The sequence below is a fragment of the Xiphophorus hellerii genome, chromosome 8 (genome assembly GCF_003331165.1).
Source record: "Xiphophorus hellerii strain 12219 chromosome 8, Xiphophorus_hellerii-4.1, whole genome shotgun sequence".
Lineage (NCBI taxonomy): Eukaryota > Metazoa > Chordata > Actinopteri > Cyprinodontiformes > Poeciliidae > Xiphophorus > Xiphophorus hellerii.
In genome coordinates this window covers 21,714,340-21,733,028 of record NC_045679.1, presented here as the reverse complement: position 1 = coordinate 21,733,028, position 18,689 = coordinate 21,714,340, and the positions used below count along the sequence as shown (strand labels likewise).

General features: G+C 41.6%; 1 protein-coding gene across 11 annotated transcripts in view; it reads left to right on the top strand.

Moving 5' to 3' along the window:
• Positions 1 to 16,395, top strand: part of dab2ipb (DAB2 interacting protein b) — a 178,630-nt gene extending 162,235 nt beyond the window's left edge. For 10 of the 11 annotated variants that reach the window (XM_032569310.1, XM_032569309.1, XM_032569315.1 and 7 more), the window contains 5 exons: positions 75 to 948; positions 2,817 to 2,954; positions 10,157 to 10,359; positions 10,449 to 10,536; positions 11,549 to 16,395. In XM_032569310.1, coding sequence (XP_032425201.1) covers positions 75 to 948; positions 2,817 to 2,954; positions 10,157 to 10,359; positions 10,449 to 10,536; positions 11,549 to 11,716 — 1,471 coding nt within the window. In that variant the 3' untranslated portion in view covers positions 11,717 to 16,395. The remainder of the gene's footprint in view (positions 1 to 74; positions 949 to 2,816; positions 2,955 to 10,156; positions 10,360 to 10,448; positions 10,537 to 11,548) is intronic. The other variant, XM_032569311.1, reaches the window with a different exon arrangement.
• Positions 16,396 to 18,689: the final 2,294 nt, after the last annotated feature.

Genomic DNA, 18,689 nt, shown 5'->3' with positions numbered 1-18,689 from the left:
CATCAGGAATGGTGCATTTCTACAATTACCCAGCTAAACTCTTAAACACGGTTGTTTTCTCCTGTCTATTTCAGATTGGTCGACTTCACCCGGTTACCCTCGCCCACTCCGGAAAATAAGGACATCTTCTTTGTGACGAGGAGCTCGGGTATCCAGCCTTCGCCTGCTCGCAGTTCGAGCTACTCTGAGACTAATGAGCCCGAGCTGGGCATGTCCAACGGCAATAAAAGTTTATCCATGGTGGACCTGCAGGACCCCCGCAATCTGGACGCTGGGACAGCTCAAAGCCCTTCGGATGTTCTGGGTGAGACCCAAGCTTCTGGCGGGGGCTGGCCCACCAGAGTCTCTCAGGGCAACATCCCAGGCGGTCCTACCATGAGGAGGCCAGGTCAGGCCCCCATCACCCCAAACACGGACAGCACTCCGGGCCGACCCGCCCAGCTACTTGCCCCCCTGTCCTTCCAGAACCCAGTTTACCAGATGGCGGCCTGCTTGCCAGTGTCTCCTCGAGGAATGACTGATTCGGGGTCAGAGTGCCACAGTTCAGTTAGTTCCCATAGCAACAATGAGGACGGGCCAGCAGGAGGGAAGCAAGCCTTTATGAACCATAGCGGCGGCGGAGGAAGCAGCGGCGATGAGTACACCCGGCGTTCTGGGGAGTTCAACCGTCGGCAACTGTCGCTAACGGAGACCCAGCATCAGCCCACCGTCCCGAGACAGAACAGCGCCGGCCCCCAGCGGAGGATAGACCAGCCTCCCCCCCAGAGCGTCACGCGAGGCCGTACTCCGCCGAATCTGCTCAGCAGCGGCCCGTACCCCCGCCCCACCTCCGGCGGCATGATGACGTCGTCGCCCGACTGGCCGGCCAGCGGCGCTCGTTTGCGGCAGCAGTCGTCCTCCTCTAAAAGCGACAGTCCCGAGACCAAACAGAGAGCTCAGCACAAACAGGTCAGTGTCAAAAAACACAACTGTAACGACGTCAATATAAATAATATTAATAATAATATTAAAAAAATAATAATACAACTGAAGAAGTTATTTCATAAATCAACCTTGAACTGTCTCTGGAGGTAAATACAGGAGATTACGGATATTAAAGAAGAGCTATTTATGAAGGGAAGCCTTGGTGGGTGTAATCGCAGAGACAGCGCATTTCACCCTAATGAACTCCAGTCACAGCCTGTGTAATAATAGTTATTTCCATGCAGGCGGCCCCGTTCCCCACAGCACTGCTTTACTGGGTATTAGGGTGCTGCAGAGGCACAGCCTGAATCTTATTAGATAAATGTGTACTGTGTACTCTAATTCACACTGGGTCAAAATTATACATACATGTTTAAATATAAACGTAGATCTTAATAAGCTGGATCTTTACTGCACACCTTGTTTAGCTGTGAACAAATCTTCAACACAATTTTGACTGAGTATTTAACGCTTCTTGGCAAAATTCAGTTATATCTGTTGGATTATCAGCTCTTTGAGCATAATCAACAGACATATGTATAGTATAGTGTAGTGTAGTTCTGTGTAGTTCTGTCTAGTTCAGTAGCAGGTGAGTAGTCAGTCTAGTGTAGCATAGGATAATATAGCCACAGTGTTCCTAAATTTGGAAGCTTCACCAAATTTGGCTCCAAATATTTTCCTTGCCGTTGTGCCTAAGTAGCTTCAACTTTTCATTTGTGACCATTAAGCTGTCCTCAGGAAGAAAACGTGGCATATTGGTAACTGTAAAAGTTAATACTTGAAGGTGTTGATTCTTTTCTGGCGGGCACTCTCTCTGTCCATGCTGATGGTAAACCTGCTTTACTCACGTGACCTCTGACAAAAAAAAAAAAAAAAAAGAATCATAGAAAGAAAAAAATAAATAAAAAAAGAAGGCAACTCTTGCTTATGATGAGTGTATGTAAACGTCTGACTAGTGCCTATATATGCTCGGGTTTGGTTTCAGTATCAAGTCTGTTTGATGCTTCCAGAATAAAATCCCTGGACACTAAATACTGTACCATATCATCTGATGTCAAAATATCTGAATCTTGGCTATAATCTTCTCAATCTCTTTTGTTGAAAATGACAATTGGTCACCTTTTTAATGGATCAACAAAAAAGACACCAGGTTTGATAAGAGTATGTACAGTAAACCAACATTTGCAATAATTTATCCCTACATATGAGGTGAAACACACTGATCAAGAAGTACCTGGATTCACTTTACTATATTCTACTACTGTAGGCTTTAGCTATCCATTAACTTGCAATTATGTACTGCCATATCAATGATAAAATGAATACAGAATGAGACTTGAGACGTTTTTGCTGATGTAAACAGAGGAAACGTAGCTCCGAACATCATAACACACATAGCTCGGCGCAAAGAATTCCTCTTTCCTGTAACTCTGAACCTAGCTGGATGAAACGCTTAGCAACGAATCAACCAATCAAAGGTGAGCAGAGAGGGAATCCATCAAATCCAATGAAGCCGGATCACTTTTAAACTAATCAACTCTCTGACAGATTTTTTGCTCCCTCTCTTTATCTCAAGTATCCACTTCCCGTGCTGCCATGACGCGAGGTGTTCTCGTACAGATTTAAAAAGTGTGTGCGCGCGCGCGCCACAGTGGGAGCTTACAGACCAGTGTGTGCATCCATTCCACCTGCTGCTTTTCAGCCCAGATCAGTTGGTGCATTTCAAGCTTATTTCTGTTGTTCCTGTTGTGTTTTTTTTGCAACCTCCCTCCTGCCCCCTTTCCCTGACACTTTTCATTCAGCTCATGTGGGCGTGTATGTCTGTGTGTGTGTGTGTGTGTTGGTTTTATTAGGCCCCCTCCCCAGTGAACCCCAGTGCGCTGGACCGCACAGCAGCCTGGCTTTTGAATATGAATGTGCAGTATTTAGACCATGAGGGGATGGAGCCCGAGTCACTAAGAAACAGAGAGGATCTGACTCAGGTGGAGAAGGTAACCCCCGTCATCCAACCTTTGACCTTTAGCAACCCCACACCCTTAGCTTTGATTCCACCCTCCCCCTCCACTGAGCTCTCTCTCTCTTCTTTTCCTCACCGTGTGGCACATTCAGTGCTTTGAAAAAGTCTGCTTACCCCTTGCAGTTTTTTGTTTTTTTCCCCCCGCATTTTCTCAAGTTACGACCACAAACCTTAACATATTTAACAAGGAATTCATGGGATGAACGAACACAAACAGTGGAGTGGTTTTCAGAATTTTTTTTTTTTTTTTTTTAACGAAAAACATTCCAAGTGTGCCGTTTTGGTTTTGTATTCAGCGTCCTTTTACGTAAACATAAATGAAAAGTTCAGTGAAAACAGCTTGTCTTAAAAGTCGCCTAATAAGGGGAACATTTTTTACCTGTGTGTGAAAGTTATTCAAAGATCTGTTGTATTTTGCCAGAAGTCATCTAGAAAACAGAAGAGAATGTGTTCTGGTCGGATGAGACCAAGGTTTTTTTTGCCTACATGCAAAACACTGTTAACTGTAACTCACCATTTCTATCACAGAACACGGTGGTGGCAGTGTTATGCTATAGAGAACTGATTCTTCTGGTAGCTTAAGGTTCAAAGTGATATATTTTGCTTTTACCAACAATTGTAAGTAATATTATCATTTTGGAGAAGCCCAGTCAGAGTTCTCATTTTAATCTGACAGGAAGTCGGGGGATGATTAGGGTGATGACAGCCAGGCCTTCCGGTCTCAAAGACTTATCACCAAAGATAAATCAACAAAGTAAAAATGGAAGCGTGCAACAAATGGTTGACAATTGTAGAAAAAATATAAATAAAAACACAAAAGCAAAAATGTTGTAAAGATGATATTTATGCTCTAGTTAACCTTCAACCATCATAAACAGAAAGCCAGAGCTACAGTCAAAATGTTTTAGATTAGCATATTCATTGTTAAAACGACGCAGCTCTGAATCCTACTGAGAATACTGCAAAAAAGAACGGACATAAATGTCGCCAAATTGGTAAATGCTCCAAAAAAAAGACGGCTGAATACAAATATACGACGCATTAATCCTTGTATCCTTTTTCTGTCACTTCACAAACATGCACAACTTTGTGTTGCTACATAAAATCCTAATAAAAACATAAAAATTTGCAATGACGTGACAATACGTCAATATGTGGAAGCGGTATGGATACTTTTACAAGGCACTGCATTCAGCTACTGAAAACATCTTTTTTTTCCTCCTGTTGTTCTGCTGTAGCATTCCCACTTTGCTCTTCATTTTGATTTAGACTTGTGAGAGACTCCTAAATCGCAATTAGGTATAATTACAGCCTCTATCAAATCTAACTGTCCCATGTGACCACAGTATGTATTTTTGTCGGCATGTCAGACTCCAAATGTTGTAAAAATGTTGTTCATTTCGCTAATTACACAGAAACACAAAGTAACACTTTTTAGTCTCCAGGCACCAGCACTCAATAGCAGAACTACTACTGCAACAACTTCATTAATCTGTTGATTATTTTCTTGCTAATAGGTCAATTGTTTGACCTGCAGGCTAGTGGAAAGGCCATTTAAATAGATTAAGATTTCTTTCTCGTTCAGCCAACTGGAACTAATTTAAACACATTCAATGTGTATCATTTGTAAGGGAGAACGCCTTAATTGTTCTCCTGTAAGCTGAGTTAAGCACTTTCCCACCTGGAAGAAAAAAAAATAACTGAAATAAATAGTCCTCGTCACATTGAACGCTTTATTCAATATCAATTTGAATATATTAGGAATATTTAGGAAATGGAAATCTGATGTTATATAAGTACAACCAGAGGCCTTCATAATACCACACACACAAAAAATATATTTTCTTATAAGCCAACCCCACCCCGCCCTCCTCACATCACAAAAATAAGATTTCAAACCAAACTTAGCACCACATACGTGCGTGTGAGGATTAACACTCCGAATATCCACACAGACTGCTTGTAGCCTGCGCTTGCATGTGTGTGTGATCGAGACAAAAAGTCGTTTTTGTGCCGCTTCCTCTGCTTCCCAGTGTCTACAGCTGTTCATCGCTGCTCTGCTTCTTATGCTTTGTTTAGTTCCCACATGCTCCCTCTCTTCATTTTTTCCCCCCCCCCACCCTCCTATCTATAATAAGAAGAAACCTGTCATCCTAGCATAGCTCATACTTTATAGAAGCCAGCAGCCCTGGGAGGGAGAACTACCAAAGAAGGCAATAACTCGAGTCTTAACAAAGAAACCACAGCCACCCTGGAACAGCAGAACGGACTGGAAGACAGTACGGCCTCCACAGAGGCGAGCCGCCCCTAACCATTTTATGCAGTGTTAAATTCATTTACAATGCACACTGTGTGTCGTAGGACCGGTAAAAATATAGGGCATGCTTTATGCAATATGGAAATATTCATGAGTCACAAATCTTACATTTCTTAATTTACACGAGTAAAAGAAAAAAATATTTATATATTTTCAGTTTATATGAATATTTTCTTTTTCCAGCAGCATTTGCATATTCCATCTCAAAAACAAAATTTAGGGTCATGCATAATATTACTTAATCACAGAAACAACATATCAAATATTAAAATGAAGAGGGTTTTCTCTCTCTCTCTCTCTTAAAGATAACTAAATTAAATAAGGCCATCTGAGAAATACAAAAAAATATTCATGAAACCACTGAGCAAGGGAGTTTAATAAGTACATCTTAGTCATTGAGAAGTAAATATAAGGAGGTGGGATGGACTCTGAGCGTTACCACTCAACAAGTTCAGTGAGATGTCTCATGTTGTGAATTTGCAAAAAATTGAGTTTCTTTTTTAACCCCGGCGACTCAAACGTCCGACAAATCTTTTTTTCTTGTTTTCACCTCCTGACTCACTCTGCTCGACCAAAAAACATGTTGAAACTCCGGACCGGTAGATGGAGAATACTGAATAAGGAAAAATTAAGAATAGTCCATTGTGAGCATGTTCAGCACCCTCTTTGTTTTTTGACACCCCTGTTGAAGATGTGCAAAATGCTTAAAATGCAAACCTATTTTAAAGTAGTTGCATAATTTTCCTCTGAAGAAATCTAACAATGAGATTTACACTTTTTTTTTTTACCACTCTTACTTTTACCATCCTCCTCTTTGTGTGGAGTACAAGATCAAATTAGGCTTCATCCAGCCTTATTTGTCACAGTTTCAGTTTTTTTACTTAAGATTTACCTCGGAAATTATAGTGTTTACTTATATTAAAGATGACCGGGAGGAAATACATTTATGTTGCTATAATGCACAATCAAGCCCAAAGACTTGTAATCACACAACTTGAGTGTTGCCTACTTCTGGATCCACTGTACCTTGCAAAAAAATATATACAGTATATTTGCACATCTTAAACTTTTTGACAGTCACATTACAATTACAAACCATTATGTACCTTAGCAGTTTAAAGCGGTTTTAGGTTTACAAAAAAATATACTGACACTGTTCCAACTATAATCCGAACATTGGCATAAATTTGGCACAACTGCAATCCCACCAAGACGTCCATTTCATCAGAGACACAGCCAAGAGTCGCAGAGATCCACAGGAATAATATCACGACACAAAATCCATTCGTTGTGAATTGCATTAATCTGTTCTTTTTTGAAAATGTGTAAGAAGAAAACCATAACTAAGTACAACTTCATGATCTACGTTCAAAACATCATTTGTAGCAACAAAGCTAACACAGCACATCTTCTTGATAAATAATTGCATCATTGTGGGTCAGGGTTGGAGGGACAAGGGGAATTCAATGAGAAAACCCCTGAGGTCATACGGGATCATTATCGGCCATCTTTAATCGTGACAGAAAATCTGTGGTCGTGAGCCGGAAGCGGCGGCCTGCGGTCGTCCAGTGTGACAGACGCACCGACAGACGATTTTGCACCGACCCAACCAAAGACCGCCCGCAACAAATATCAGGCGGTGTCAAAATGTTTCTGTGACCGAAACATCCGATTTCTGTCCTCCTCGTCTCCTGCTGCTTCCTCTCCCCTTCCTCTTCTCACCGTCTTGCTCTAATAATAAGTGCATCAACGCCCGTAACTCGCTGTCCGTTCCCCGACTGACTGACGTGTCTGTCGGATCCCTCTGACAAGACTTTGCCGCAGTAACAAGCCGCGCAGTCTGCCATCTTCTATCGCTCGGTGTGACACGACTTGCCGTCATATCAAGTTCGCAGAGGGTGACATGTTTAAGTTCTCTACCCCTTTGTTAGACCGCACAGTGAGTGCTGCAAAACAGCAGGGCGATGCTACCGCACACACAACCTGAGCTACAGTGGCCTGGTTTGGTTACTACAGTACATTGGACTAAGCAGAATAGCCTAGTCAAAGTCCATGCCTTAATGTAATCAAAAATCTTTGGCAAGTCTAGCACTTTCGTGCATGAATTATAATCCTTTATTTTTTTTTCTAAAGTGTTTTTTGATTTTCTTAAGACACAAAAAATTTTGGGGGGGAATATTTTTTATTTTTTTTAATAAATAAATTCTAGGATTTTTTTTCTACATGATCAGTTGTAATTTTTATTAATACATCAGTAGTATTAGTCTTAAGGGTTTAGTTGATGTCACACTATTATTATTATTTTTTTTTTTACCTGCAAGACTTCTCCACAGTAGAAGCAGGGACTGGATTTTCCTGAGTTGGTCGGCCTGCTTTTCTGTCTGTCTGCCATATTGGATTTAACAAAAATGTTCTTGGACTTTCCAGTAGTTGACAGTGTATTGCATGACGCACTAGTGTCCACTTCAGTGGTCTGTGTGCATTTACAACATACATATCCACAAGAAAATGGCCTTTAGACAGCTGTCCACTGCAGTGACCGCTACGCATGAAAAGGCGAGTGTATTGTTCTACCGCATGAAATGCTTGTAGTGAAAATTGAAATGTATGGTGATAAAATGTAAGAAAAAAGTTCCAGGGTGATAAAAACTGGATTACACTGGATCTCCAACTGAAGTGAAAGACAAAATAGAAGATTTCCAACGTCCTTCTGACAAAACTACTAGGCTTGATTTAATTCTTTTGCAAGAAAAGCTCTGACACAACAAACTAAAAAGTTGTGTCTGAGTTCTTGAGCGTATCTGGACCTCACTTTATACACAACAGAGATTTGAAGGCATATGTAATATGGCTACAGTCCGGTTCTGAGGAAGCATAATCCTTTCCAAAGGAAGCTTTTTTTTCTTATTTTACAGCACAGCTCCTCACTAAAGCAATGTGTGTTCAGTTCCATTTGGCCTCATTTCTAAATTCAAAGTCGAGGGCGACCATTTTTGCACAACTCCTCCTTTTGAAAGGTGTCCGCCGTTGGCCCGAACGGAAAAATAACTTTATCTGGAATGTTGTCAGCTGGAGCATCAGGACAGCAGGCGGGCAGAGGGGACATCTGTTCAAAGCTCCTTTGTTTCCCCATCTATCTTTTGTTCTTCCTCTTATCAATATTCACCCGACGTGTGTTCGTTTCACTCTCCATTCTGCGGCGCTTTGTACGCAGGTCACCGTACGAGCCATATCCTCTAATTTTGCACGTAAGCAAATGCAGCCAAGACGACTCGAGTATAGCCGAGCAGGTCGGAGATGCGGCTCGTTTTGAGGGAGACGGAGAAGCAGAAGGAAAGCTCGGTGACAACAGATGTCGCTCGCTCTCGAGGGAATCGGACACAGGATCGGAGGGATAAGAGACGGAGGAAGGCGAGGGCAGCAGACCACAAGACATATCTGTTTGAGGTCACCGTTCCCCCTTGTAGAGATTGCTTGAACAGGAGAACGTCTCGGCGATTTGGCATGCGTGGAAGGTGACGGAGAAAGATAAGGGATCCCAATAGCATTCTCTCTTTGTGCGAGGGAATCAGATAATTCAGGGTGCTGGGGAAACTAAACTCCCTATCAGCTATCGCTGAAGGTTGCAGCATTTCGTTTGGTTTAAAAAACAATAACAAAAACAATCAATCCAGATAGGCAAAAAAAACAGGTTGTATCAAAAATGAACTAAGCTGATGAGGTGCACTTTCACCTGCTCTGTGGCAACGAACTGCAAGACAGGAGCTGCAGACGCCTCTTCTTATTCTGACACATGCCAGGTGTGAGGTGAGGAAATGCACACAGAGCTGTGTGTTTTGAAATTCAAGGAACACGGCACGCTGCTCAGGGATGAAGTTGATAAAAGTTCAAAGTATATTCAGGTTATAGAGAGAGGGAGAAAAAAAACAACAACAACCAGAAGATTTGAATTCCCTTACAGGCAAGTTTTGAATCCTTTATTTGGAAAGGACGAGCGAGCGAAGACTAGAAATGTAGAAATGCGAAATCGCCTGCGTTTCTATCGGAAACGTGCGCGAATGTCGCGTTTCTGTTAAATCGGAGATGGAGTTAAAATCACACTTTATTGGTCTGTCCAATAAAATAACATGCAGCGCCATCTTCCTCCGACCACTTCCTGTTGTGGTCGTCATCTTTCCCGCCGGTAGTAACATCTGGTCGGTCATGGCGAAAAAAGTGTTTCCGTTGCAAGACAGACAAATTTCGACAAAGCTGAAATGCGACCTCATCCTAGCGGAAAAACGTTCTATCGAAAGGCGTGAGTTTTGATTTTGATTTTCAGACTACGTAGCGCAGCTACATAGTCGATGGAAACGCAGCGACAGGTAGACATTACATCCAAGCTGTTTTGTCATGTCATAAAATGTGGAAAAATAAATCAAATTCCGAGTTCTTTTGTAAGGCAGCTGAAAACTTTACAGTCTTCCTGGTACCCCTCACTCACCACATAGTTTTTTTGTTTTCTTTTTCTCACCAAAATCAATTTCTACCCTTTGCTTTCTCCCTCTGGCATGAAGAGAACTTTCTGAAACCCTCCCATGAGGTTCTATGATGGGCACATGGACATTTTTGGGGTTTCGTTTGCAACTCATCTCTTCCTCCTCTTGCTGTTTAACAAAAGCCTCTCAACTTTTCTGTCTCTCCTATTGAAAAACCACACTGCTGAACAGGCCCTTGGATACATTTTCGGAATCACCGGCGTATTTGCACCTTTTTTTTGTGTGTGTGTGTGTTCTCGTGCGATTAAAGCGAGTACGGCTCCTGGTGTCTCCGATGACGACTAGCATCTCTCTGTCTCTCTCCGGTGCTTTTGCTCGCAGTACCAGCAGGAGATTGCAGTGCTGCAGGAGAAACTGCGCGCCTCCGTGCAGAAGCTGGAGGAGTACGAAGCCCGTCTGAAGGGGCAGGACGAGCAGGCCCAGAAGGTCCTGCTGGAGTACCAGGCCAGGCTGGAGGAGTCGGAGGAGCGTCTGCGCAGGCAGCAGGACGACAAGGACCTCCAGATGAAGAGCATCATCAGTCGGTATGGGAGGAAGAGTCCGGAGTGTGTGCTGCTGTGCGTTTGCTCTGTAACTGTTAACAGTTGTCCCCAATTATTGTTGTGACACCCAGGTTAATGTCGGTGGAAGAGGAGCTGAAGAAGGACCACTCTGACATGCAAGCAGTCGTGGACTCTAAACAGAAGATCATTGATGCGCAGGTCTGTCGAAATATTCTGACTAACAGGAAACATTCATTGTAGACTGATCTCAGAAGATGTTTAATTCATTTTGGCCTCTAATCTGGCTGAGGAAAGCTCCAATTGTTGAACAGAATATACCTGCTCTGTCTGTCTTTCTTTCTCTCTTTTATTTAATTTTTTTCCCCTGAGAAACAACATTTACTTTTGTGACCGCCTTTTACGGCACGAAAATACATTTCAGATATATACGTCTCTCAAGTCAAACCGGAAAACATCCACCCCCGCAGCGTGGCATTAATGCAAATTCACACACAGACAAACAAAGGTCATTAATCTCCTTCAGGCCCACAGTAATGAGAGTGTGTGTCTGCAAACAGCCGCAGCTCGGTAAGGCAGTCTGTGCTCTCCGTCAACAGGCAGGGGAAAATAAAATATAAAGAGTTTGAGTGAAATGCTTAAATTTATGGTTACGACGCCCCTGCATCATATTCTCAACAACTTTTTTTAATGTTAGCTTTGCTTAGGCTGTCATCTTGGCTATGTTTTTGGTGGGTTACATTCTTTACTTTCGCAGATCTTCAAGTAGAGTCAGAGTGCTCACTCCATACTTAATGCATAATCAAAAGATGACAACCGCATGAGAAACTCCCATCTTAAAGGGTTTTATTGTCTAGAGGACAATGAGCTTTGTGTGTTTAACTGGAAGTCGCAGTCTGAAGTTCTAGAACTCTTTGGAAACTTTAATATTGCATGGAGGCTGTTCTCCTAAGGCTCATTAGTCTTAAAAGTGTACTTTAAAAGACAACAGACTTGTCACTTTTCAATTTAAAATATACTTCCTGTTAATGTAAAAAGTAGTACGTAGTATTTAGAGCTTTTTAATCGCCAGTTAATCATCACAAACAGATCAAATCCTCTCGGGAATCTATTGGAACAAGTTTAGCAAACTCAGATCTCAGCTCAGTAGCCTGTCTGAAACGGGGTTTTTGTTTTCTGAAAAGGTTTCCTTCTCGTTATGTTTTTTGTGCAGGAGAAGCGCATAGCGTCGCTGGATGCCGCCAACGCTCGTCTCATGAGCGCGCTCAGCCAGCTGAAGGAGCGTTACAGCATGCAGACCCGCAACGGCATCTCCCCCACCAACCCCACCAAGCTGCAGATCACCGAGAACGGAGAGTTTCGGAACAGCAGCAACTGCTGAGGCGGCTCGGCGCGCGTCTGAGGCTCCCGGGCGTTGTACAGCGTATTCCTCCCCCACTCACCCCGCCGGGGTCGACGAGTGCCTGTTTATAGATGGACTGTGAGACTTGTGGGGGTGGGTGTGTGTGTGTGTGTGGGGGTGGGTGTGTGTGGGTGGGTGCGTTTTAGGAAAGCAGTCGGCGTACTTCCGGAAGACATTTCCACTTTTTCTCAGTTTGGAGACAAATGTTTGGCACGAGGACGTTTTACGCGAGGGCCCACCCAGAAGGAGTGCAGCTCGGAGCGGATCACCAGATGGCCTTCACCGGGAGGCTGGTGGAAAGAGAGAGGAGGCAGGGCAGAGCCTGTACATAAAAACTCTGAGCCGCGGACGAGTTGAGTCGCTGCGAATACCCGAGCGCCCGTCCACGCCTGGGACAAACCACTATAAAAACGGCACGCATCGACGATCCGCTCCTCCTTTCCCTCTCCCGACAGCGAAGTGGGCCCATTTAAAACCGCACGCTGAGGATTTTCACTTAAGGTTGTCTCCAGAGGTTTACTTTCCAACGCTTTATCTCAAAGTTTATGTTTTTAAAGAACCAAATGAGAGCTATAAATAGATATTTTTAAGTCTAAAACAATCTTCTCCGCGTCCTTTTTAACTCAGAGGTGTGTTCCTGAGCGTCCCGTTTACCCCTCCACCCCTTCCCCCCCAAAGCAGTGCACTTTGTGAAAAGCTATTGGTACACGAAACGCCTTAACTAGGGAACACACCTCGACTTTAACCCCGCAGCTCCTCCCGATTCTGCAAAAAAATCCAAAAGCAACCCCATAAAGGCACAACTTATACTGTGGATTTGTAGAGAATACGACGTAAAACGAGATGAGATGTATTATAAGTACTAAAGTAAATGAATTCTATGTGATGCTATATTAATGAAATTTAACATAGATGTATGCATTTTTTTTTTCCTTCTAGAGTATACACACACATATACCTATATTTGATAATGTCAAATATAAAAGCAGCCCTTTATTTAAAGAGATTTAGTGTTATCTTTCCTTCTCTGATGGTGACAGACTGTAGTGTGTAGCTTGCTTTTGGAGCCCTGGAAAGGAAGACCACCCTGAGCAGTGATCAGCACCTCAAAGAGCCTTTGTTGTTCTTTATGTAATTCATGCAAGTGTTAGAAACCCCTTTATTATTGTTTTTGTTGTTTGTAGGGTGTTAGAACGATAATACCGGGTTATAATATGGAGATTTCACAGTCTCATGGTACTAAAACAAAAGTCCATAATGCAATCTGATTGTGTTTAAAGCCCAAAATCTTCAAAGATTCCTACTATACTACTGCTAAAATATACCGTACTGATTATTATCGTAAAGTATTTTTTTTTTATATACACCCATTCATTTGACAGAACAAATATGCTGCTTGTGACTTGGCAACTAGTTTTGATAATGGATGGAGCTCCATTAGTGTTCACACCATAAACTAATGGTTTATGGTGTGAACATATTGCGACAACATATTGTCACAGTTGAATATGTGTCCAAACAATGTGGTTTTTAATTATTAGTTTAAACCACCAGATATTTTGCGATTTGCGAAACACTAAAAAAATTCCTCTATTCTGGCTCCATTCTGGTGTTTCATTACCAGAACTTAAAACCCTTGGAGGAATTTTTGCTGTTTTGAAACCTTAATTTTTTATTTTTTTTTCCAAACCTGGTATCCAAATCTCACAGTATGATAACGTTGAGGGGAAAAATAAAAAAAAAACACTGGGAATTTTTTCTTGCCTTGTCAAAAGTAAAGGTAGAATAGTTTAATTTTTTTTTTTTTTTTTTTGGTATTTGATCCCAAACGCTGGCTCATGTCTAGAACGAGCTCAATCAATGCGTAGTAGTTGTTTTCTTTTGTTGTTTTGTTTTGTTTTTTTCCCCTGGTGCTCATCACTGCTCCGTCGGCAACACATCATTAATTGTTATGGGGATGTTGGTCGATTCTCTCTAGTTGCGCAGGAGCTATAGAGCGACGCGTCTCGATGCACTCGCTCATACTATACACTGGACTGGCAGAGCCGTTGTTTGTCATTGACCTCCATTCAGTCAATTTTCTCCCTAACCGCTTTATTTGTCCGCTGAAATGAAGTATGCTGCATCCAAACTGTGACTCCCATCGATCCTCCTTGGCATTAGCGTTCTCTCTCGCCTGCCCTTTTTTTCTTGCTCCTGCCTGACCTCATCTTTTTTTGTGTTGTTGTTTTTTGCCTCTGAATGTATAGACACCGTTGTAAAGTCTCGTTGTTGTTACTCACTGTCGGCTCACTCTCATCTGCTTTTTAGGTATTTTTGTACTCACTTCACATGCAAAAGTCTCAATACATCGACAGCCAGTCGTAGCATCTACACCCATCAGTTTCATTTGGTCGCCGGTTGGTCAGTGAGGATGGCTGCTCTTACACATATATATAAATATAAATATATATATATATATATACAATACAATACAATATAATTATTGACTGCATCGTGAGATGGGAGATCATGGGATTGTGTAAATAAAATGCCCACACTATTTTTACCGGATGTTAACAGAGCATTTTGTAAATGTTTTTTTTTTGTTGTTGTTGTTTTTTTTCGTGCTCAGACTCTGCTGTATCATTATTGATATTGTAAATATAGAAGATAGCCCAGTCAGTCATCTGTCCTCATCGGGCAGAGCTATACAAATCAATTAATCTGTCAGTGTTCTCTCTGTTGAAAAGCTTTTGTGTTTGTATTTTACCGTGTACTATCTCTCTAGCCAAAAACAGAAGAAAAAAAAAAAGAAAAAAAGAATTGATCACGTAGGGGTTTGACTCTTTGAGATGTATGCCTTGCTGGTTTCAAGCCAACTCGAGTCCGATGAGCTGCGCAAGCACAATCCTGTAAATCTCATCAGTCTCACTCAATGCACTTTTACATTTAGTGGTTGGTTTCTATTTCACTTTTTCTTTTTTCTTTTTTTTAACGCAGAACCCCGTTTCAGGCATTTCAAGGTTCCTAAGCAACTAAAGGGAGTTATCCTTAGTTAAATACCAGACATTTCACACCTGCATACTACACGGCTATGTGAAGCTGTTTGTCTGCACAGATTAAAGCAAGACTATGATCCATTTGTCAAATTCTTTATTTTTAAATGATAGTACATGATAGCTACATGTACTGACTAAATTGGCTCAACAAAGCTGTATTTACATGCAGTCTAAGTTTACAACTAACTTTTGTGTCCTAGCAATTTCATTACAACTTTGTGCAGCTAAATGTCTAACTTAATATTTTTGTTTTTTTACAAGTAGTGCACTTGTGCACATTTAGGTCATATGAATGTGTACTAGATGTGTTTCTTAACTGTCTCATTTTAAAAAAATAAGGTTTTTTTTAGCATCTAGTTGAGCAGTAAAGCATTTTATAGTTGGCTAATTCTAGCAAAACAGAGTTACTGAATTAGGTCAATTCCAACTCTATGACATAGTAAAGCCAGAAAAGCACTAAATAGGTTTAGTCTTTTTTTTTTCTTTTGCAAATTAAAACTTGGAATCATTGTAACTTATTGAAATGATAACCCTGAAATATATTTATCACACAGTTTATAGCCACTGTTTGACTAATTGCTAAACCATCAGATATTTAGCGATTTGCGAAATTGGGCGAATTTGCAAAGATGGTTGACTGTTAATGTTAGCAATTTGATGCTATTTTAGCTAAGCTACTGTTTAACTAAATGTTGAAATAGTAGGTGCTCCAATTTGTCAAAGTTTCCAGGTTTGCCAATCATTTTCCAAATAAACTTGAGATTTGACTTACTTTTAGCATTTTAGCATAATGCTAATTTACGGTTCAGTTTTTAACTATTTGTGAAAGTTGGCAAATGTACTAACCTATACTCCAAATAAGCTCAAGAGTTTCAGTCAACATTGTAGCCCAATGCTAACTCTTACTTAGATACATATTATCTAAGTGATATGTTCCTAAGAAGTTACCTTTGTGCATCATATGTTTTTCAGATTTTATTTCAGTAAAGCTGCTTTTCACAAATTCTGCCATATTTGACTTTTGCTTTGTTCCATAAACATTTTAGTATTTGTGCTTGGTTAACTTTCTATTATTGGCATGGAGCCAGTTGAGTGTCTTGTAGCTACCATTATAGAATTATAATGGTAGCTCTACTGTCTTATTTACAATCTAAATGCTAAATAAGCCAAATTTATTATGCCCAGAAGCAGATTATCATAACTCCAGTCATAGTCTTGCTTTAAGATCTCAAAGATTAAAATGCATCCACTAATAGTTATATTTTCCAATCAGTACTTTCACTAACATCAAACAGGCGCCAGTGATCAACTTTTGGTTTTCCATTTCATGAATCGGATAAAACAAAAGCTCATTTTTGACCATAGTTCGACCAATCAAACAAAGGATTAAGTTAAATATAAAGCTATAAGTAAAAGATGTATGTTTTCTATTCTATTGTAGAAAAAAAATACTTTTGTAATTCTGTTGAAAGTATAAAGTATTTGCTGGATTCTGCTTCCTTTGATGACGGTGACAAAACAATAATGTACAGAAGAACTCGTGTTGACAAAACGTGGCTGTGCAATTTATGTACATTTGCAACTAGACCTATTAAAGTTTTATTTAGCTATTTTAAACTCTCCTCTGTGTGCATCTCTGCTGTACAGCCTCGGCGGTGCGGCTCCCTGTGACGTTTTAAACCGTGGAGGCTAAACGGATTGGACGGCCTGTGCGATAGATCACGTGTTCATTAAATGCTCAAGGAGACCCAGATTGATTATAGGCATCTAGAGAGAACATATGCTCAGAGTGGGGATCCAAAGGCAGAGCGAAGGGTATGATGGAGACATGAATGAGTGGGTTTGAGCGGTGCCTACTTTTCACAGCTAGCATGACCTACATACTGCCTGATTGTTATTCCCCACACTTGGTAGGAAAAATCAAGACATGTGAAAGTGAAAAAAAAAGGGGGGGGGACTTTTGAAAACTTTAAATTGACATGAAATCCTCAAAAAAGAGAGATGGATTATGATCCTGTGTCGTGGCAGAGAAGCCGTGTAATGTTTTATTGCTGTAACTGCCGCATGTGTTTCTTTAACCATATGTATTTTAAAGTGAAGATCTCATGTTGGTAATTACTCCATGTGAGGCGAACTGGCTTCTTTAGCCAAAACTAAACAGGTTTCCTGCATCCAAGACACATCGAGGCTGCCAGACGTAATAACATAAGCACTACTCTTAAATGTTTCAACAATTAAAAGTATGAAACATTGAGGTGTAGATGCTTGTACTTCTTTTTCCTCCTGGATCCTAAAATATGTTTTGTTTTTGTTTTTTGGGTTTTTAAAAAAAATAATAATAAGAAGAAACTAAAACGATGGTGTAAGCTGGGCCCGTTTTCTAAGGGATGAAAGGTAGAACATAACTCTGCCTGATGCCTGTCACACATTTGTTGGACCACTGAAGGACAACAACAACAAACGCGCTGTGATGAATGCAGACGCCGGAGCTCAGCTGGGACCGCCAGCCTCCACAACAGAAGGTCGAGGAAACACGGGCAGATGGTTGTGCTGTGAAACATATCGAAGGTCTTTAAAACACATAAAAATGAGCCGCTTCCGATTCATCCATCAGCCTCCTTGAGGACGGAGACGTAAATAGCACCGTGGTGCCAACGATAGAGGCTGCCGGTATAAAAGCAATATAAGATTGAAGCTGCATCCGGCCTCGAACTCGCCGTCGCAGATGCTGTCGCGCATTTCCCGCACCCGTCCGCCAGGCGATACACGTCGTTGCGTTCGGCAGCGCTCCCTGACAACACACCCAAAATCTGGTGCAGGTCGGCTGATGTAGTGAGGAGATATAGCTGATGGATTAACTTAGGGGGCTCAGTGGAGTGAAATTACAATGGAATGCTGTTGGGCTCTGTAGAGATTCACGAGTCAATCGTAACAAGTTTGGTGGAAATCGGATGATGCATGTGTGATTTAGAGACGATCACATGCAAACGGCGAGGGGTTGAAATTCGCCATTCGGCCACGCCCACACTTGGTGCAGCTCGACTCGAAACTGTGGAATTTAGAGCCAAACATATGGCAACATACGTTACAGGTCACTTTGTCATGCCGCCACGCCCACCTGCTCCATCGAAATCCATCGGTGTTGGAAACCCAGTCACACCAACATGTTTTCTGTCTCTGGACACAGTTTCATGTTGATTAGGGCAGAGGGGTTTGATAGAGACCGTTTCCAGTAAAACATGGCACGTCCTGTTCTCAGGGGGCGTGACTTAAGTGATGTCATCATTTGACCATTGGCCCCCGATGATGATCAATCACGGAAAGTTTGGTGCCTCTGCGAGTTTTTGTGTAGGAGTTATAGCAGTTTCGTGTTTCAGCATGCACGAAAACTGACCGTTTTGATAACTTTTAATCAGCCATGCCTTATGAACAAACTGACCAAGTTTGAAGCCGATCAATAGAAATCCCTAGGAGTTCGATCAAACGCAAACACTGTAAAAGGCCAAAATGGGGTAAAAATAGGAACTTCAATCCAAAATGGCCGACTTCCGGTTTGACTTGCACTATGACTTTAATTGAATTTTCTGTGTATCTTGGGGAACTCTACTACTGTGCCAAATTTAATGTCTCTACGAAGTAAGGTCAATGCGGACGGTATTTTGAAAGTTGCCAGGTGGCGCTGGTGAGCCGTTTCTGTTGTGATTTTTGCGACGACTTTAAAACACGTAATTTTCACGCAGACTTGACACGTCCGCCAACTTTGGTGAGTCTTTGAATATGATAAAGCCCCCAAAAGGCAAATTCATCTGATGGAAGCACAATAAAAAGAAGAAACAGTGCGAGTACAACAGGCCTTAGCAGCTCTTAGCTGCTCGGACTTAAATATAGAGTGCATTGCAAAAGTGTACCCT